The sequence below is a fragment of the Gallus gallus genome, chromosome 26, assembly GCF_016699485.2.
Source record: "Gallus gallus isolate bGalGal1 chromosome 26, bGalGal1.mat.broiler.GRCg7b, whole genome shotgun sequence".
In the NCBI taxonomy this organism is placed as follows: domain Eukaryota; kingdom Metazoa; phylum Chordata; class Aves; order Galliformes; family Phasianidae; genus Gallus; species Gallus gallus.
The window spans coordinates 2,453,124-2,472,725 of NC_052557.1; the positions used below are offsets into that span (position 1 = coordinate 2,453,124).

Sequence of the window (19,602 nt, forward strand, 5' to 3'; positions counted from 1 at the left end):
GCTGCTCTGTTTCCTTCCTCGCCCCATCCTGCAGTGCCCTGGGGCTGGGAGCAGAATATCTCTGCCAGCTCCTTGGAGAATTGAAATGGTTAATGGAAATCGCAATTTGCTTCTCTGCCATCTGCTTGTGGTTATGATAGAAAAGGGCCTGTTGTAAACAGTTGTATAACTTGTGCTCTGTGTTGTGAAAACTGTTGCCACGTTCCTCCCCAGAAAATGCTGCGTTATAGGGGTGGTTTAACAGTTAATGTGCCTGTAGTCCTAAGGGCTATTTGGAAGCCCTGAAACAAGTAACCATAACAGCTGAAACAAGTAACTTTCCTTTTCTGTTCCGTTCCTGTGCAGCTTGTCTTCTGGCCTTCCTTTGTCTCCCTTTCGCCGGGGTGACGGCGTTGTGCTGCCCGGTCACTGGGGGAAGTTGGTTCTCGCTTCCTCTAAAAGCTTAGCAGTGAGCAAGCTAAAAGCTGCACAGAAGGGAGCCGTCCTCATTCAACAGGGGTTAATGAAACCAACAGGCACCGGGAAATGAAAGGACTTGGAAAGGGAAAACCTCACGGAGCACAGAGTGGTGGTTGCGTGGGGTTGGGGTTGGGTTTGGGGTGCGTCCCTTCCAGCGCAGACCTGGAGGTGACGATCCCAGTCGCAAATGAGAATCATGTGGGGTTTGTGACTGCTCCTTCCTGCAGGACGGCCTTTCATGTTTAACCACATGCAGTGTGTCAACAACCTACCCGGCGCCATGAGACACCAGCAGTTTTGCTCACCATGCTTTTCATGGGCTGGTGGTATTCGTGCTATGCACTGCCTTCGGACGGCTTCGGGTGCTGCTTTGTGGCAGCTTGGGCAGTTGGGAATTGGCTGCTTAACTTTTGCACCTCTCCTGCTTCTCATTTTGTGCTTTGGTTTTCTTTGGGAAGCGGGGTGCTGTGGGCAGGCTGCTGCCCTGCGGGCTCTCCTGGCTGTGGTTGTATCTGGGCTCCTCCAAAGTGCGTGGTGAGGCTGCCAGGGTTTGCTGAGCGGGCTGTGAAAACTCATAGCGAGAGGGGAAAATGCCACGGGGGTCATTGGGGCTGAAAAGAGCTGAGTGTTTGTGGGCTGACATCTGGCGCAGTGGTGCAGAGGCTGCACGCAGCTGGGCTCCGGGCTGCTCCACTCATAGGAGCTGGTGAAGCAGCAGCAGGCTCTCGGGGCTTTGAGATGGGATTTGGAATGGCTGCAGCAGGAGCAGCTATGAGGAGTCCTTTCTTACTGTTGCTAAGCTTCATTCCCATCCCTTCTCATGGCTGTTGGGTCATGGATGTTTTGTGTAGCTCTTCCAGCTTTGAAGGCAGATACTAAGTCAGCGTGCAGAGTACATCTATAGCACTGGTGCAGCCAACCCAACTGCTACATCTCTTCCCTATGTGCTTCTCTTGACAATCCTTTGCAGTCCTCTCCTGTTCAGCCTGCCTCCTGTCTTCTGCCAGCACCACTGCTGTGAAGGTGGTGGCTCTGTGTTGGCACATGCACCTCACTCCAGTACTGCTCCATGAGGACCTCACCCTGCTGAGGACCTCCTTCAGCCCCATGTGTATTGGAAGAAAGTCAGCTGTTGTTTCTTGTCTCACCTAAAATTGAAAATCAAAAATGGGGGGAAAAAAAAGCCACGAAGCAAAAACCCTCTGCCTAAATGGAAAATGCACAGCTCGTGTCGTGGTGGAAGCTCTCAGCCTGTGCTTCAGATGGAGTCAGCCCCTCTGTGCCCTTCCAGGGCTGGCCGCAGCCTGCTGCATTCACACTGCAAGTCGCCTGGTCTTGCAATTGCTAATTAGCTCCTTGGCATATTAACAAAACAAACAGTATGCTGCAGACACTGATTGCAGGAGATCTGAGGGCAAGTGCTTGATTTATAGAGCTTAACATCTGGCAGTTTCAACCTTGTACAGTTCTGCATTTTGATCGTTCCATCTGGTTTTGCCCATGTCAGCAGTATCTGCAATGTGTGACACTGAAGTACAAAGGCAAATATTGTCTAAATGAAATCTCTGCCTTCTCACATTTTATTTTCTATGTTTTTATTCAAAACACCAGAACCGAAAGCCCAGAATCCTTTATATACACACAAACTCTCACGTGCCAAGCCCTGAAACAGCGCAGCTGATGAGCTGCAGTTGTTTCCTGAGCTTTTCATTTTTTAAGGGAAAGAAACCAAGCATCAAAATCAGCTGTTTGGAAACTGCTCTTTTTCTCTTTAGAATTGGCCGTATTGCACTGCAGCTCCAAACAGTGATGTCATGAGAAGGGCTGTGAAGGGCTGCTGTGGCTCCTGCTCTCATTGCAGTCACCTTTCAGGTATTGGAAGAGAGCAGTGAGGTCTCCCCTCTGCCTCCTTTTCCCCACACCAAACAGCTCCAATTCCCTCAGTCTCTCCTCATAGGCCATATTCTCCCAGCCCTTCCCCAGCCTTGTTGCCCTTCTCTGGACCTGCTCCAGCACTTCCATGTCTGTTCTGTACTGTGGTGCCCAAAACCGAACACAGCACTCGAGGTGAGGCCTCACCAATGCCGAGCACAGGGCAGGAGGACTTCCCCAGTGCTGCTCACCACACCATTCCTGATCCAAGCAGGGATGCCATTGGCCTTCTTGGTCACCTGGGCAAAGGTGTCCAAGTGTTTGTGGGCTTGATCCACGTTACCAGGTTCCCCCGCATCCCCCTGGCCCTTTGTGTTGAGTGTTTGCAGGACATGCAGGGAATTGGCCATAAGAAGGCTGAGAAAGTTCAGAGATGGGAATATGGAGCTTGTGTGGTGAGCACTGCTTTCTCTTTCATTCAGGACGGATGCAGATTCTTGCCCAGAACTGCTTTTATACAAGGCATAACATTTTGTTTCCTATGCAGATGCTGTTTAGCTAACTGTGTGCTTGAAGTCTTTTGCTTGTGGTGAGGCACAGAGGTCTGTGGCAGCGCTGCAGACCCCACTGTCAGGCTCCATAGCCATCACTGTGCCTCAGGCACTGCAATTTGTGCTCAAGTTCCTGGATTCCAAATAAAAAAGCAGAGCGTGAGTTTGGCATCCTGTGGCTTGCACTTGCCTGAGCAGTTTGCTGGGGGGCAGAAGCCAAGGCCATGTGTGATGGAGGGCTCATTCTGTGTGTGTGCCAGAGCCATTTTCTCTGCTCCTATCTCCCTTATCAAATCCACATGTACTGCAGCCATGTTTCTAGCACGTATAGATACAGAACATCATTAACAGAACCGTTTTGTCTCCTTCAGGTGAAGTCCTACCCAATTCTTGTTTCTATTTTGCATCCTATATAGGAAGGATCAGAATGTGCTCTCACCAGTCAATTGCTGGAACCTCCTCTTAAATCAAGTGAAGCGGGAGAGCAGGGATCACACCACCCTCAGTGACATCTATCTCAACAACATCATCCCACGCTTTGTCCAGGTCAGCGAAGATTCTGGGCGCCTGTTCAAGAAGGTAACTGAGTGCTGCACTGCGTGTCTCTGTTGTTGGGCCCTTCCAAAATGCAGAATGGGAGATGTTACTTCTGGCCCATCTCGTTGTTCTTTGTACCTAACGCCTGGTGTGGGGGATAACTGCACTTGACTTACTAATCACTGGTTAATTGTTTTCTTGTCCTAGAATTTAAGGATTGAGGTTTGAGTAAGTGTGGGCTGTGTTTCCTCTCAGCCTGTTCACAGTTTGGTGTTTGCTTTGAAACTTCCTTTAAGTAAAAATAAACACTCCAAGTTTCCACCTTTTATTTAAGGAAAAGAAACAAAGCATCAAGATGAGCTGCTCTGAAACGATTCCTTTTCCTCTAAAATTATCCAATACAATCCTCCAAAGATAAATTGGTATCCAGTGTGGAGTAGAAAGTTACAAGTAAAATTAGGGAGAGCTCCTACTATGCTAAATAGCACAGGGATGTGTTGTCCTCCTCCAGAAAAGGGGAAAACGTAACGGAAGTCCCTTTTGTTGGCGTTTTCCCCTTTCTCTCCCTTTGAGTTCCACCTGGAGCAGGAAGGTGGGACAGCGTGGGAGTATTCTTCTATTAAGGATCTGTTCTTCCTGTTGGAGAAACGCGATATGGAGGCTTTGAAACTCTATTAAATGGTTATGCATGGGCTCTGTAGAGCTCTGTCAATGGCTGTACCATCTGCTGGTTGACACATTAAGAGCATTGCAGGTTGAACTTCGAGAGCAATTTCTCCCCCCCACTGCCCACCCCTGCAATGCATTGTGCTTTGGGTGAGTTATTTCAGTGCTAAGGAGAGTTCCTGCCTTCAGTGTCATTGCTGTGCGTGTTCCTTGAGGTTTTAATGGCTAACAACAGGTTGTGACTACAACAGATTACATATTGAAGTGTCACATTCTGTTTCTCTTAATATTTTTTTTTAAACATCCTCCAAATAGAGGAGGAACCCTCTCTTTTTCAAGCAACGTCACATTAAGGCCTCTTTGACCTTTTAAAACTTTCTGGTAATTACATTATGGTTGATTAGATGCTTACATGGGATTACTGAATGGCAGCCACTCTTCAATTCCACTAATCCTTCCAAAGGATAAGTAATCTCTGCTCTGAATTTCAACAGGGGCTGTGCTTGAGCAAGGTGGCTCAGAAAGGGCCTCGTAAGGGCATACATGGAAATGGACACCGCTGCAGTCTGGCTGGAAGCTTGCAGCTTAACTTTCAGCCCCTGCATAAGCAGGGTCTTACCTTGTCTTGTTTTGGTCTGAGCACGATTCTAATAGGGGAAAACAAAACAGTAAATAAACGACCAAGAGCACTTTGGTTTCTTTCTTGCAGACGCAGTGGAAGCTCTGTGTTAATTGATGCAAACAAAGGGCACTTGTGGCTGAATTCCAGCTCCTTGTCTGGCTGCAGGCCAATGCAGTATTGCATTGCTCTTCCACCTGTGCTGGGTGGTTAAAACCAAAAACTGCATCCTGTCTTACCTGCAGTCGTGCAGTGGGATAAGATAGCAGCTGATAAACAGGGAAATTTGGTATGTGTTTTGGGCTGTGAAGGTTAGGAAGGAGGATAGAAAGCAGGCTGGCCTGAATGGAAGTTAGAATTGTGTTGATGAGAGCATCTCAAAATGTTTTCCTCCCCGTCCCCTTAGCATCTCCCATCCTTTCTTAACCCTGAGACCTCTTTGCCCATTTGTGGAGGGAGAAGAGATCAGTGCGGGATGCAGCAGCTCAGGGAATGGAGCAGTTTATAACAGCCTCGAAGCATGCAGTTTGTACAGAAGCTGCACAGGTGTAAGGGAACTGCTCTGTCACAGCCTGAAGTGATGATTGAGCACCTGCTGAAGGGTTGGCTGGCCCAGGCAGCACATGTGCAAGCAATTCACCTGTGCTTCCCCTGTGACTGGAAGGGGTGGGCCCTGGGTCCCACCTCCCTGGGCTCATTTAAGGGATGACCTCCAAAAGGAGAATATCTCCTGGATGAAGGCTGTTTCCAGGCAAGGAGTGTTCTGTAGCCAGAGAGTCTATTGCCAGTTAAGTGAGTTAACTTTTTCTTATATATAATTACTGATAATCCTAGCAACGCTTGGCCTGCTATCACAAAGAATTTATCAGAAGCAATTTCACTGCTTCCAGGGGCCAACAATGAGGAAGAACAGCTCTATGCAGTGCTGCAGACCTTCCTGCGAAGCTGCACGAGGCAAGCTAGGAGCTCCCCATCAAATTGCAGCCTGTATGGCCAGCCTTGTGTCCTCAGCTCTCTCCAGCAGTGCTTGGCTGCAGGGTGAGCTGGGCTTTCCTGATGCTGCTGCTGAGAGGTCCTTGTTGTTGTTGGTAATGCTGCTGTGTTATGTCATACTAATAGTAAACCTGCAGATGTTACTTTGGGTAGCAAACTTCACACAAATCTTGTTTCCTCGACCTGGCATGAGGCATTGCCTGGCTGCGTCTGGAAATGCTGTGATGTGACTCCTGGCATCTGGAAGTCTGGAATGAAGGGTTTGTGACATCTGTTTGGAAAATAATTTCATAAGAAGATTTGTGTCAGGCTGCTTGCAGGAGCAGCAGTGAGCGAGGCTTAGGAACTGCTTGCAGTCTGGATTGTAAGTGCTATGCACTGCAGAGGAGATAGTGGTATTGGGATCTTTGTTTGCTGAGAGTGCTTGCAATAAAATGCTGAGGTATGAGATCTTTTCCTTGGGTCGCTTACAATTGAAGGCTTTTTAGGCTCAGCACTTTGAATCATGCTAGGATAAAGCAGGTGAGCACGGAGGGTTGTGTGGGCTGAGAGGGATGCACTTGAGATCCCTTTGTTGCTGAACTCTTAAGCTTTGCTGTGGTGCACTGTCGGAAGCAGTGAGCTTTTATGGGATGTAAGTGCAGCTGTAACACAGCCCTGAGGCTGCAGGGGTCTGGCTGGGTGTGATAAGGGCTGTGCTGGGAGGGAATGGCTCCTGGTGGGCAGTGGAGGTGTGGGGAAGCAGTAAGTGTGGTTTGCATTGCCCTGGGAGCCAAAACGTCAGGGCTTCTTGTAACACTGTGCTCCTTTGTGTGTGCTGTGTTGGTGTTTTAGTGAGGAAGTGCTTTCGTGTTTCGGTGCTGGGCTGCTGGTTGGGCACAGCTCAGTGCAGTCTGTGCTGTGACAAAGGAAAAGGAGGAGAAATGGTGAAATAGATAGCCACGCTCCTGTGCAAATAAAACCAGGAGCAGCTGCTGGAAGTGCCCCAAGAGCAAACTGCTGCACTGTGGGAAGGCAGTGGGATTTTAAGGCAGGGTGCTGCCATCCCATTACCTTTCCCCATCCTGGCAGCACTCTGAGGTCAGCCCCATTGCTGTGCCCACTTCTCATTCCTCTCCCCTTTTGTAGGGGAGCACTGCTTTGATTCCTCCCCACTTACCCACCTTAATTACCTGTTCCAGGTGTTCTTCCCTTTGAGCTGATTCCCATTTCTGCCTTTTCTCTGCCCCCGAGCACAGCCCTCAATGCCTCTGCATGACGCAGCCCTTCTGGTCGTGCCATGGCTGTCAGTTTGTCCTACAGATGGATCCTTTGGTGCGATCCCATGATGCTATGTATGCTGTGCCCTTTGAGAGGCAGTCCCTTCAGTCTGTTACCTCCAATCCCTCTCTCTGTTGTTGCTTTGAGATTTCCCAAGAAGTAAACAGAAAGCTTTTGTTCCAATTTAGCAAAACCCTGTCCTCAAAATGAGGGCTGTGGAAGTCTCACTCACTTTCGGCATCTGCTGGATGGATCTTTCTCAGCTTACCCACCCCAAAACCACCCTGCTGTGCACCCTGAGGGCTGCTGCCCCTATGGATGTGCAGTGGCAGAATAGCATTTCTCTACGCTGCTGTTCCTTAAGGATATTTAGGGGGAGAAAGCCCAACAAGAAGAAAGCAAAGCAACTCTTTGAAATCTGCTTCCCGATTAATACCTTTAATTGTGGAAAGAATCAGTTTATCTCCAGCGCCCTGCACGGCGTTTGATGTGCAATGAAAAACCTACAGTGAGTCGGTGGAAAGCCTTGCAGTAATCAGGAAGAGGAATTATTAATTCTCCAAAGGGGTCCTTGCTTCAGCTGACCTACTTTCAGCTGCACTGCGTCTCGTTTGCTGCCTTGGTACTGGAATATGAAGCATCTGAAAGTGCATTGCATGTGGGAAAATGAAGCCTACAGAAAAGGCACGGGTTGGAATGGTGGGTGTATCTGAAAGTGTTCTTCTCGGCCAGTGTGAAAAGGTAAATCACAAGTGCTGTGCATAAAGCTGTCACTGAAGGGCAGAGTTCTGAAGCGCCCTGAGGAAAGCGCGTGTTACTGCATGCAGTGTGGGTGCATCTGCTGGTGGCAAGGAGGATTGGGTTTTGTGCCAAGGGAAGGGTGGAAGGGGGAAATGACATGGTGCAGATCCTTGCAGGTATCAGAGTAGTACGTGCTTCTTGCCCAGGAGATAGCACGGAGCTCCTGCTGTTTGCCCAGCAGCTCAGGATGCAGAGGCCTGGTGCAAAGTGGTGTGCTCTGATTTCTCCCCTCTCTGCCTTCCTACCTGTGTGCTTCTACAGCAAAGGGGGGGAGAGGAGTGCAGCCATGTGTGTGTGCTGGTACCTGTGCTGTGTGCAGCAGTGTGTGTCTGCTTTGGAGCTGAAGGGTGACCCCTCCTTTGGAGCTGCCCCCGGGTGGGTGGGAGGAGCAGAGCCTGTTGCCCGGTGTGATGGGCACGCTGCAGTTCTGTGTCACAGGCTGAAAGCATCACTTCTGCACCTGGAATGGGCAAGCAAGCAGTGTGCTTTGTTTGGCCCCTTACTATTTGAAATTGTCTGCTATTGTGTTTTGTTCCTCGTCTCCGATGTGTTCCTGATGCCAGTTGTGACAGCAGCATGCCTGCCTGCGTTTTCCATGCAGCTCAGCCAGGCCAGAGGCAGCAGCCTTTGCTCTGGGCTTTGGGTCACTCCGCTGACCCCTGCAGGTTTTTCCTAGGGGTGCATCACAGCACTTGAGAAGAGGATTCAGGGCATGCAGGCAGCACAGCTGTTATGAGGAGTGTTGCAACCGAGCAGAATGACAGAAGATGACATGCGGTATTTTGTAGGACTTCCCTCCTTGCTGGTGGCTCTGCTCACCTTCTGCAGCCCGTTTCCCATGCAGCTCCTTTGAGTGAGAGTGCTGCTGGCTTCATAGCAAGAATGAGTGCTCTCAGCCAGAAAATGGCTTGGTTTGCTGGAACAGAGTGCCTGGAGCTCCAGATTCAAGAGCATCAGCCCTGAATAGCGCAGGAAAAAATAAAAAAGGAGAAAAAGGGGTGGGGGTGTTGGGAAGTGACTCCTTCAGCCCGGAGTGTGGTGGGAGGCGGCGGGCAGCGGTGTGATGGGGTTTGATGTCGGAATGGCTTTTTCCAAGTGCAGCGTTGTACGCTGTGTGGGAGAAATTCCTTATTACTGACATAGTGGTGAAACAAATCAGTGGTGAAATGGTGGAGAGAACTCGATAATACGACTGCAATTTAAACGAGACTGACCAGCGCATAATGGATCATTAAATGAGAAGCTGATGATCTGTTGCTCCAAATATGTGTGCGTTGCGTTGCACAGATCTCTTTTTCTAAGCTTCTCAAAATTCCTGAGCGTTCGTAGAAGAAATCTTTGCAGAATTCCCCTTTGGTGGGGTCACAGCTGAGCACTGTCCGTAAAAGTTGTGCAAGAAACTGCATCGGGCTTGCATAGGTTTTGGGTTGGCTGTGAGCGATGCTGAGTGTGCAACCCTGTGAGCTGGGTGTGATGCTGGTAAGGGATGGACCGGGCTGCTGCTGGCCATGGGATGCTCCTATACCATACAGCTGGTTGGCCTTCTGTTTAGGGGAGAGCATGAAGGTGGTAAATCACATTTATTGCTGCATGCAAATGAATTCAAGGCCTGTTGAAAAAGAAGGGGAAAAAGTACATTATTGGGACTCTAATTAGAAAGAGTTCTAAGCTTTTGTTAGCAAACTTTAGGTGCTACGTGTATGGTCTTGGAAAATCCTACCTGGCATGTCTGCTTGTTAACAAACTTTGTGAGTGGGTGTCGACTGGAGTGTGATAAATGCCCTGACTGTAATGTCAATGTAGGATTCCTTTTGTTCCTCTCTATGCTCTGCAAATCTCATCAGGGCTCTCAGTGAGGCTTCACCTCCCTATTCTCACTGCTAATTTAAAAAACATCGGAGTGCTTTGTGTTACTGCCCTACCAATGCATGCTGCATTGCTGTGTTCTGAGAGATGTGAGAAGCAATGTGTGAGAGGACGGCTCTGTGGCACACGTGGGTTTGGCTGCAGTGCTGCTGGGCTGACAGCACTCAGCTCAGGGCATGAGATAAGTGTTATCACAGCCCCTGGTGTGCTTGCTCAGAGCTGCTGAGCGTGTTCAGAAAGCATCCATGAGCTTTGCAGTGTGCTGCTTCTGCAGCCATCCCATCTCCTCTCAGATCTGGAGCTGCTGAGATGCAGGGCATGAAACCCTGACAGCATTCCTGAGCTCTCCTGTTTATCATCCCCCCCATGAAATATTTGGGAGCTGAAGTCGTTAATGTTGGGTGGAATGCGGAACAGCCAGGCTGTGCTGCAGTCAATCCCAAAAACATCTTGCTTAAATTAGAGGGGAGGAGGGATGGACAAAGAGGCCTTCAGGAGCCGGCGTGATGTGCTGGGAATCCCAGCCTCAGCACACAAAGGAGTGTGTGTGTGTGCACGGGTGTGTGTGCACACTTGGGGCAGCTTTGGGGCTGCGAAAGCGGTTTGAGAAAGGCAGCTTGCAAGCAGCACCCTACTGCTGGAGGTCGATGCTCCTTGGCAGCAGCTGCTGCCATCACCTTGCTGAGCGACATGGCTGTGCTGCTGGTAACCTTCAGCCTTGCTGCCTCAGCTGCTGGAATCTGTGTTGAGGAGCATTAAGTGCTCACGGCTTAGCTGTGGTTTATGTGCCACCTGTGATCTCTTACCTTTAGCTCAATGGAAAGCTTTTTCCAGTCTGGGAGTGCAGCAGTTTCTTTCTTGAGAGCTCATTTGGAAAATCAAAGAGTTTTGTGTTTTGACAGTTTGGCTCCTACGCTTCTTCCTTTCGTCTCCAAGCCGTGTGTGCATTTAAATGTTCATTTTATTCCACCTCGCGTACTTGATGCTTCAGCAGTTTGTGGAATGAATGAGCAGTTTGATGTGAGAAAGGAGCAAACGGGCTGAGAAGGGCTGGTGAGAGGAGGGCAGCAGGTCCTGCTAAGGCAGCTCAGGCAGTGCAGTGCATGGAGCATGCTGCTGAGAAGCTCCTTCTGGCAGGCAGGCCCAGCGTGTCGCTTCCATCCGTCACCCAATGCTGAGACAAAGGCAGCTGCAGAGCAGTGAGCAGCAGCAGCTTCAGCTTCTGCCTGCAGTCAGTGATGGAAGGAATGCAAGGGTGGCTGCAGCATCTCTTCAAGGCTGGAAATCATCCGCTTCTCCTTTTCTTCCCCCTTTAATTTAAAGACCCAGGCAAAGGAGGGTGCTTTGTCTTCCCAACAGAACACCAGGTCACCTGCAGCAGGTCTCAGCGTGTGAGGATGGAGCACAGGAGAGCACCAAGCACTCAGGCTGCTGCTTGTGCGAAGATTGGTTATTTTACGTTATATAATCTCTTTGCTTTTTAATCCATCAGTATTTTTTCACATGCCTTAATGCTATCTTGATATCATAGCCAGAAGTACGGGTTAAATGTGGGTTTGTCTGTTTGCATTACATCTCTTAATCTTTCCCTGAGTCAGGAGGCATAAATCATCTTGAACCTATCGAATTTGCTTAACCCAGCAAATACTGTATGCCTAAAACCTGTGGAGCATGGAGGTGCAATTGAGCAAATACTGCCTTTTTGGGCAGTGGTAACGAGAGAGCACTGCTGTTGTAGTAACTGGCAGTAGATGCAGTTGTGCTTTCTAATTAGGGGGAAAACGTGGATAAAATGTAGCTATTAGATTGTTTGAACCTATCTGTTTTTCTTCTGAATAGTGCTATTGGTGTGAAGACATCTGCTCTGTCCCCACTTCCTCCAGTAGCTGCTCCGGATGTCTTTCATTAATAAAACCTCCAAGGAAGTGGATTTCAGTGTGCTTTTGTCCTTCCTGCCACCTCGGGATGACGAGAGCTATTAAACTGCTGGCAGATCTTAAAACGGCAAAGATGGCACAGCTGGGGCTGCGTGTCTGGGGGCTGCCATGAAACAGCCCCTGCTGGGGCTCCTCCTGGTCAGGGCAGTGCAGCCTGAGCACGGGGGTGGCTGCGTCCCTCAGTGCCTGGGTTGGTTTGCTTCCCACAAGGTAACGCATAGAGGTGTGTCTGCGTGCCCTGAGTTATCTGTTCCTCATGGCAGGCATCACAGAGCCTCACAGGTGGGCTGTGCACCTCCTTTCCCCTCTGCGGATTGCAAATCACAGAGATTTTAGCATGAAATCCCATCTCTAATGAAGAAAGCTTAATAGTACCATTGAAGTCGCTATGGAAGTGGCTTCGCCCTTCTTTGCATGCAGGCTGTGCTGTGTGCAGGAGTGCCTCTTCAAAGAGGGCTTTGCATACAGAGGTGCCATCCTTTGCTAATCACAGGGGTGAGTCTTTGGGCGTTCCAGTAACCCGTATTACAAAACCAGAAGTGTATCTGATCCTCCTGCATTTGACTGAAGCTGAGTGTTTGCCCTTTGTGCAGCGGTTGCTTCCAAGTGTGATGCACAAGCATTAGCTGCTTGTTGCCTCGCAGGGAAACTAAATAAGTAAATATAGACTTAAAATCTGATGCTTGGCTGCAGGGTGGTTTGGGTGGCAGCCGGGTTTGACAGCCCCTTGTGTCCACCTGCAGGGTTTTTTTTTCCTATTGTTGCAGTAAAGGGAATGGGTTGGAGCCGTATAGCCTTAGGTCTAACTGCACAGCACACTAATGCAAGCGCCCCTGGGACAGAGTGATTTATATTGCTGTGGCTAAATGGTATTGTACTCACTGTAGTTTAAAAAATAGATGTATTTGACATTGGCACTGTGCTCAGAAATAGATTGAGGGCTTGTATAGGCGTTCAAATACAGTCAGAACAAACTCCAGTTGGATCGGAGCGTCCCACAGCACTGTTGTGCACCTCCATCTCTGTTCCTCTGTGACAGGTGTGCTGCTTCCACTTCAGTATCCCAAAGAGTGTTTGTTGCTCTCTAAAATCAGGGCAATAATGATTTGCTAGTTGTAGTAGTAGCACTTAATTGAGCCTGGCTTATTTGTACATGTTGAGCATGCTCGCTTCCTCTGCCTTTCTGCCATCTTCTCCAGTTAACTTTCGTTTCTCTGTTCTCGTTGCAGAGTAAGGAAGTGGGATTGCAGCTCCAGGAAGACTTGATAAAGGTCCTGAATGAACTCTACACGGTAAATCCAACTGACTTCTTGGCATCTTTTCAGACAGGAGGAAGAAGCATTGGGCTTTTCCCAGCCTGCTGATAGAGCACAGCCTCAGCACCAGTGCTGATAAGTTCCTGCAGTCCTTGTGATTGGAGGCAGCAATGTACACCAGTGAACACAGTGCCATCAATCTCACTTTTCAGTCTGTCTTTATATTGCTCCAGCTCTGTCAGCGTTGGCTTTGCTCCCCAAAGATCCCACCTTCACGCACACCCACCTCTGGCTGCAGTGCTGCTTCTATAAAGAGAGATTTAGAATTATTTTCACATGCACAGGAATTTTTGTTCAGGTCAGGTTGCTGAATTGGGTCAGTATGGTGGTTTTGAGCAGTCTGCACCTGGAAATGAGCACACAAAGGACAGCACACAGTTCAGCAGTGAGGAGCCCGCTGTGTTGGTTTGTTCCTCAACTCTTTCAGCAGCACAGCTCCCTTTAGAGTAATAGTCTCCATCTGTGCGTTGTGCTTCTCCGTATATCCATTGGAGACACCAAGAGAGGCATTGCCTTGGGAAGGAGAGGGGATGTGTTTATGAAGTTCATGCACTGCTTGGGGACCATTCCTCTCACACAGATGAATGGGAGAGCCTGTTGTTTGATTAAATTTGTTCCTTTTGGTGGCTGTTACTGAGCGAGTTGTGTTGTAGAAGCAGAACCTACTCATGGTTTTATTGCTCAGATGCCTCTTTTGTTGCTTCTTAATGACATGTTGGGTCGTTACGCTGAGATCTGTGTTCTTTTCCTTGTTCCTTCACGAGAAGACCCAGGGATATTTCCCAGGTCAGCACATATCACCTCGTGATGAAATTCTGTATTAATATCAATGCTAGAACATGATGGGGAGCTTTCTTGGAATTGCCCATATCAACAAAACAAATAGAAGGGAATTGTTTCATTTCAGTATCAAAACCAAATATTGCCTTAGAGCGGGAGAAAAAGGCATTAAGAAGTAGGAAAAGATCACCTCTGTGTGCCACGTATGCCACTTAGGTTGATTGCATTAGAAGATTTCCTGCTGGACTCAATATATGGTGGCTTCTGGGGCTGCTCTTAGTGGTACTGCTGGGAACGCTCCCACAAACTCATCTCTTGTTCTGCTGGGTGTCTGAAGGAGCAGCAGCAGCTCTGTCTTTAGGCAGAATGGATGTCCATAATGATACAAAAACACATAAAATACAGAGGGCTGCTACCTGTGGGTTGTCTGTCTGAACTGTCCCATGCTCCTGACCCTGATGGCAGGGGTGAGTTGCTATGACCCCCTGCCAGGCCTGGGGCTGCCAATGTGGCCCCATCAGCAAGATGGAAGCAGTTAAACTGGACTGCATTTCGCTGCTTTCCTTGCTTTCTGCCAGCTCCACTTGTAGTGACAGAGGAAAAGAAAGTGCTTTGCATCTGTTATGATAAATGCCTGCTTTATAGTCCAAGCGTATGCAGTAGCTGAAAGTGTGTGTGTGTAAATTATTCAGAAAGTCTCTCGTTAATACTGGCTGCATTCACAGTCTCTTTCATGTTTAAATACAACGTCTCTTTGTATCTGAGAACCTTTGCTGATTGCTGCGCGGAGATGGAGCGTGCATCCTACTTATGGGGAGCTGTGTTACAGTTCAGGCTGAGGTGGAATAGTTATAAATAGGTTTTCATCTAAAATGATTTGCACGTGGGCATTTATTAGGGCTGGGATTTTGGGGTGGATTTATGCAACTGTGCAGTTTGGGGGCACGCAATCCAAATTAGGACTGCTCATTTTGGTGTCCGTATGCGAAGTGAATCGCTTTGCAACGATGGATAAAACTGCCAGTCTGAATGTTGTGCCCTTTGGCTTAGTTCTGTTTTCTTAACACAAAACTGGATGTGAATATCCTTTGACACAAGGATGTTTTGTTTTTGTTCTGGGGAATCTTCATCTAGGCCGGTTCATTTAATACATACATAAAAGAGCTGTGATAGAAGTTGTCTGTGCAGTGTGAGCTCCAGGTCTCCTTCAGCAAAGAACTGCACTCTTTTATTAATATTGTTGTTAGATAAGGCTAGAAGTGCTTTTTCATATCAAATCAGATTTAAACAAGTTGAACCTTGAGTTGCTTTTGCAGCAGCTACGTTCAGACTGTAGATTTGCATACAGTTCCTCAAGACTTGTGATGTTTAAACGACTGATTCACCCTGAGGAATGACTGATAACATCCCTTTGGAGCCCCTACCTGGTGATGAAAAGCCATCATTTTTGAGCCTTGGCATGTAATTCTCTTTGAATAGTAAGGAGGCTGAATTTAGTCTTTTTGGGGGGGGTTATTGGATTGTGCAGGAAGGCGCATGCCAAAATTAAACAAAGAAGCAGCTGCAGAATAATCCACTTTGATTTTGGATTTGTGCTGAGAGCCACACTTCCATGTCTTTGTTGTGCTTTGTTGAGATGCAGAATTTCCCCCATTATTCTGCCAGTTTACATACTTCCAACTCCCAGTCAGCAGCCGGGTCTGACCTGCTGGTTGCTGGCCAAGTGTGATACTTGGCCATTAATTAAACACGATGGCCAGCTATCATAATGTAGTGACATTAAAGAAACTTGCCATTTGAATCACATTCAACAAACGTTCTCATGTTGTGGCATATAACTTCTTTCTGAGGATTGGTGAAGGAGGATTCCTCCTTCCTTGCTTGTGATGCTTTCCAGTTAGATGTAAACCGTTCTGCCCTGAGGCTTGGCCATGCAGGTCAGTGGAAGGCAGGATGCCTGTGTGCCTGCTTACTTGTGCTGGTTAGGTGAGCTCCCTTCTTCCTGAGCAAATCCAATGTGATGCACTGCAACTCTTGTGTCTCATCCTTTGCAGGTTATGAAGACCTACCATATGTACAATGCTGACAGCATTAGTGCTCAGAGCAAACTGAAAGAGGCAGAGAAGCAGGAAGAGAAGCAGATTGGGAAGTCAGTGAAACAAGAGGAGAAGCAGACGCCGCGCTCCCCCGACTCAACTTCCAATGTCAAGTTTGAAGAAAAGCACGTTCGACGGAGCTCTGTCAAGAAAATAGAGAAAATGAAGGAAAAGGTACTTCCCTGCACTGCTGCTGCTTGTGTAAAGCGTGTGAGGAGGAGACCTTTGCAGTAGCTCAGCACGGGGGGTTGATGAGCTCCCTCCGTTGTGGTGTGCAGATGCAACTTGTAGTTTCTCTACAGGTTCTCAGTATTGAGATTGAGGAAAGGCAGAAGCGAGCACCACGTTTGTTTTTAGGATCGTTGAATATCCGTTGGTATTATCCCAGGTTCTGCAGGCACATCCCGAACGTTAAGACAGGGTCGGAGTATGGAAGTAACAGCTGCTTGCTTGGAAGCCGCGGTGAACGTGTTGTGTACAAGGTTTGGGGCTGTCTCTTTTGTTTAACGTTCACGCCAGCTTAATGCCTGACCTGTGTACAGGGAGGCATGCGCTCCCAAGATGACTTGCAGGCAGAGCAGGTGCCTTGCAGTTGGCCAGGCAGGTGGGAGCTCAGCACTGAGATTCGAGGCAACAGAAGGTGCACTGTTATTTTGGGATTGATTTGGGTGCAGCCCAAGTGAACAACAACGTGTGAGCAGGGTGAGATCTGCTCAGTATTCTCGCTCTGGTTGGTGTTACTAAGAATGCTCCTGTTGCTGCTGTGCCTCTTTTTAGAACACACTGTTGTTGGTTTATCTTCCAGCGCCAAGCAAAGTACACAGAAAATAGGCTGAAGGCTATAAAGGCAAGAAATGAATATCTGCTGGCTCTGGAAGCAACCAATGCGTCTGTCTTCAAGTATTACATTCATGACCTGTCTGATCTCATTGATGTAAGTGCTGCTGCTCGGGTGCTTACGGTGAATATCGTTGCCATTAAACCTCACGTGTGCATCTCCTCCTTCAACACTTTATATACACAGCTGGCAATATCTCTACAGCTGTGCAGTGATGGCAGTAACAACCACGATAACCATTTGTCTGTTAAGTGAGCTTTTCTTACGTGCTTTAATCAGCCTGTTACACAGATAGAAGCTTGCACAATACACCTGGCATTGAAATGTGTAGAGGAAAAAGTTGCTGAGTTAAAATGAAACAGTTTTGGTGTGACATTTGTTTGCTATTTTAAGCAAACCCTCAGCTCAGAAGTGCCTTTTTAAAAAAGGAGAGTGTTAACTGTAAAGTCAGTATGGCAGCTGGTAAAGGAAATCAAGGACAGGAGCATTTCCTAAAGCTGATGTGAACGTGTTTCTGAGAGATTCCATCCGTCTCAAACGAGTGCTTTGGGTAGCATGTCTGACAGAGAGGGATGTCTGTGCCATTCAGAGCTTCCGTTCCCTGATACCCTCATCCACCAGGAGCCTGATGCGTTCCTCCTGTCCATGGGACTGCAGAGCACTGTCAGAGCAGTTCTGGATGCTGTGAAAGGAGTTTCTTCCCCAGCTGCCCCCTGACTTTGCTCTGGAGCCAAGTGAAAGCCCTCAGCATTCCAGGGGCCTCAGTTCTGCTCTTGGTAAGATGCACAGCAAGAAAATAAATCTCTCCTCTTTGAAAACCTTTGAAAACCAGATAGGAATCCCAGCACTTCTTACAAACACAACTTTTTTGCTTCAGTGTGCACAGCTGGAGTACCAAAGGCACTGAACGTGTCATGTCTGGGTCTGTGACTTCTGCTGGGTCTTCCTCTGTCCACCAGGCACAGCCCACTGCAGCCACTGTTCAGAACACTGTTGTAGAGAGAACTTGCTTTGTAGGTGGGTGGATGACTCTCAGAAATGTCTTGTTACAGGCAGCAAAGGTCACTGGATGCTGTTAATCAGCCAGGTGCACAGCACCTAACAGTATATATCATACACCAGGGCAGCTGGCTGTACAATCACACAAGGTACACACAGGCACTTATTAGCTATTTAATTATTTTTGTAAATCCCTCCTTTGGAGGACAGGCCTGTCTGTGTGAATAGCTTTGAGAAACACGGTTATTTCAAAATATCATGTTTTGTAATGTTTGTTTTGGAAATCTCTCTTAAATCCTCCCCCACGTATTGCAGATGTGCTTGATTCAATTGCCTGCTACCAGCCTGCTGTTGGTGCGTCTTCCTGGATCACATAGGAAGGAACTGGTTTGGAGTTCATAAACCCCAGACAAATTTTAACCCAGACCTGAGCTCTGAAGTAGTTTGCTGACAGATGGAGGTTACCCAGCTTTGCAGGAGGTGTTCTTGCTGGGTGCTCTCAGCCACCCCTGGGGCGCTGCAGGCAGTGGTGCAAGACCAGAACCCACACACTGCAGTGCACTGATGTGTCACTGCTCCTCGACAGCAGCCGTTGTGGCTCAGAGCAGTTCTGTGTCCCTGCTAACCCCCCGCCTTAGCAGAGCATCACAAGCTCTCAGAATCTTTAAAAGCAAAGTGTTATCTGCTGTGTTTACAGAAGGCATGGGAAGATATGGAACATAACTGAATTGCATCTCCTGTGCTCCCAGGTATCTCATTGCTAAGACACAGTGAATATGGATTTACTCATGCTTTGATCTGAAGGGCCGAAAATTGACAATGAGAGCCAGTGACGTTTATCAGAAGCATCAGACTGAAATAAAAATGTGGGTTTTTTTTAAGTCAGCTCTTAATTCTTTTCCTTGATCTGATCGTTTGATACTGCAGCTTCAAGGATAATAGAAAAGCAGCCTTCAAAGTTACAAGTAAATTCTGTTAGACCAAATGGCTTTAAACTCATCGTGTTTGTACAGCACAAACCCGTGCTCACGGAAGGATAACAGCACATTGCTGCTTCAATGGGAGTCAAAGCAATAAGCTGGCAGAGCTCTGAGTCTCCCGACTTTGGGGACAGAGGCGCTTCTTTGATGCTAATGAAACATTACAGTAATGGGGAAGAGATATTAACAAATACCTCCTGTTTCTGGAGGGGTCACTGGGACAGGATGTCTTTTAAAATGCATGGGGCTGTACGAGTCCTAAAGCTGATTTTATGCTGTTTGCTCACGGAATTCCTTCTTCCCCCTTTCAAATGGAGGTGGTGCTTTAAGACAGAGGGCTCTTAACTCTCTCCTCGCCTCTTCTGCTTTGAGGTTTTTGAAAGCCTCTGACTGGAGAGGGGTTAATCAGCTGTCATGTTGGGAAGTGAATGTGAATGAGTTATCATTAAATTCTTATAAAAAATTGATTTCCTCGGAGAACGATTCCATCAAACATTTATGTAACCCAGCAGAGGGATGGCAAGGCAGATACGTTCATAAACAGGGTGTGCTGGACTTTGTGAAACAGCCAAGTGAGGGAGTGGGCTGAAAAACGTTCTCTGTCACAAGCTTCAATAAAATAAAGCTAAAACCCTTTGGCATCTTAATGCAGCCCTGCTGCTCTGTGAGGTGGGCCATGAAATATTAACTCTCGTTTGACTTTGCAGTCCCAGTGGTTCCTCCCGAGCAGCTCTGCTCTGCTTGCAGGAAGGAAGGGCTGCTCCTGTGTGCTCTGAGCCCATTCTCATGTGGCTGCACATTGGTTTGTCATGGGTGAGAGTGGCAGGATCACATATGTGTTGCCAGAGAACGGTGCTTTTGAACGGCTGCTTATCCCCAGCACGTGCAGATTCTCATTCAAGCATCCTTTAGGGCTGTTTTCTCTTGTTTCTGATGGAGTGCAGTGTCCTTTAATTATCTGCCTCCAGTCTGACTGTAAGTGCTGCTCTTTTTGCAAGGCCCTGTGGCTGCTGCAGCTGGTTGGCACAGGAG

General features: G+C 48.1%; 1 protein-coding gene across 14 annotated transcripts in view; it reads left to right on the forward strand.

Annotated features, from left to right (window-relative positions):
* SRGAP2 (SLIT-ROBO Rho GTPase activating protein 2) overlaps positions 1 to 19,602 on the forward strand; it is an 84,246-nt gene that overhangs the window by 28,301 nt on the left and 36,343 nt on the right. For all 14 annotated transcript variants that reach the window (XM_046904241.1, XM_004934954.5, XM_004934955.5 and 11 more), the window contains 4 exons: positions 3,299 to 3,461; positions 12,791 to 12,853; positions 15,712 to 15,927; positions 16,559 to 16,687. In XM_046904241.1, coding sequence (XP_046760197.1) covers positions 3,299 to 3,461; positions 12,791 to 12,853; positions 15,712 to 15,927; positions 16,559 to 16,687 — 571 coding nt within the window. The remainder of the gene's footprint in view (positions 1 to 3,298; positions 3,462 to 12,790; positions 12,854 to 15,711; positions 15,928 to 16,558; positions 16,688 to 19,602) is intronic.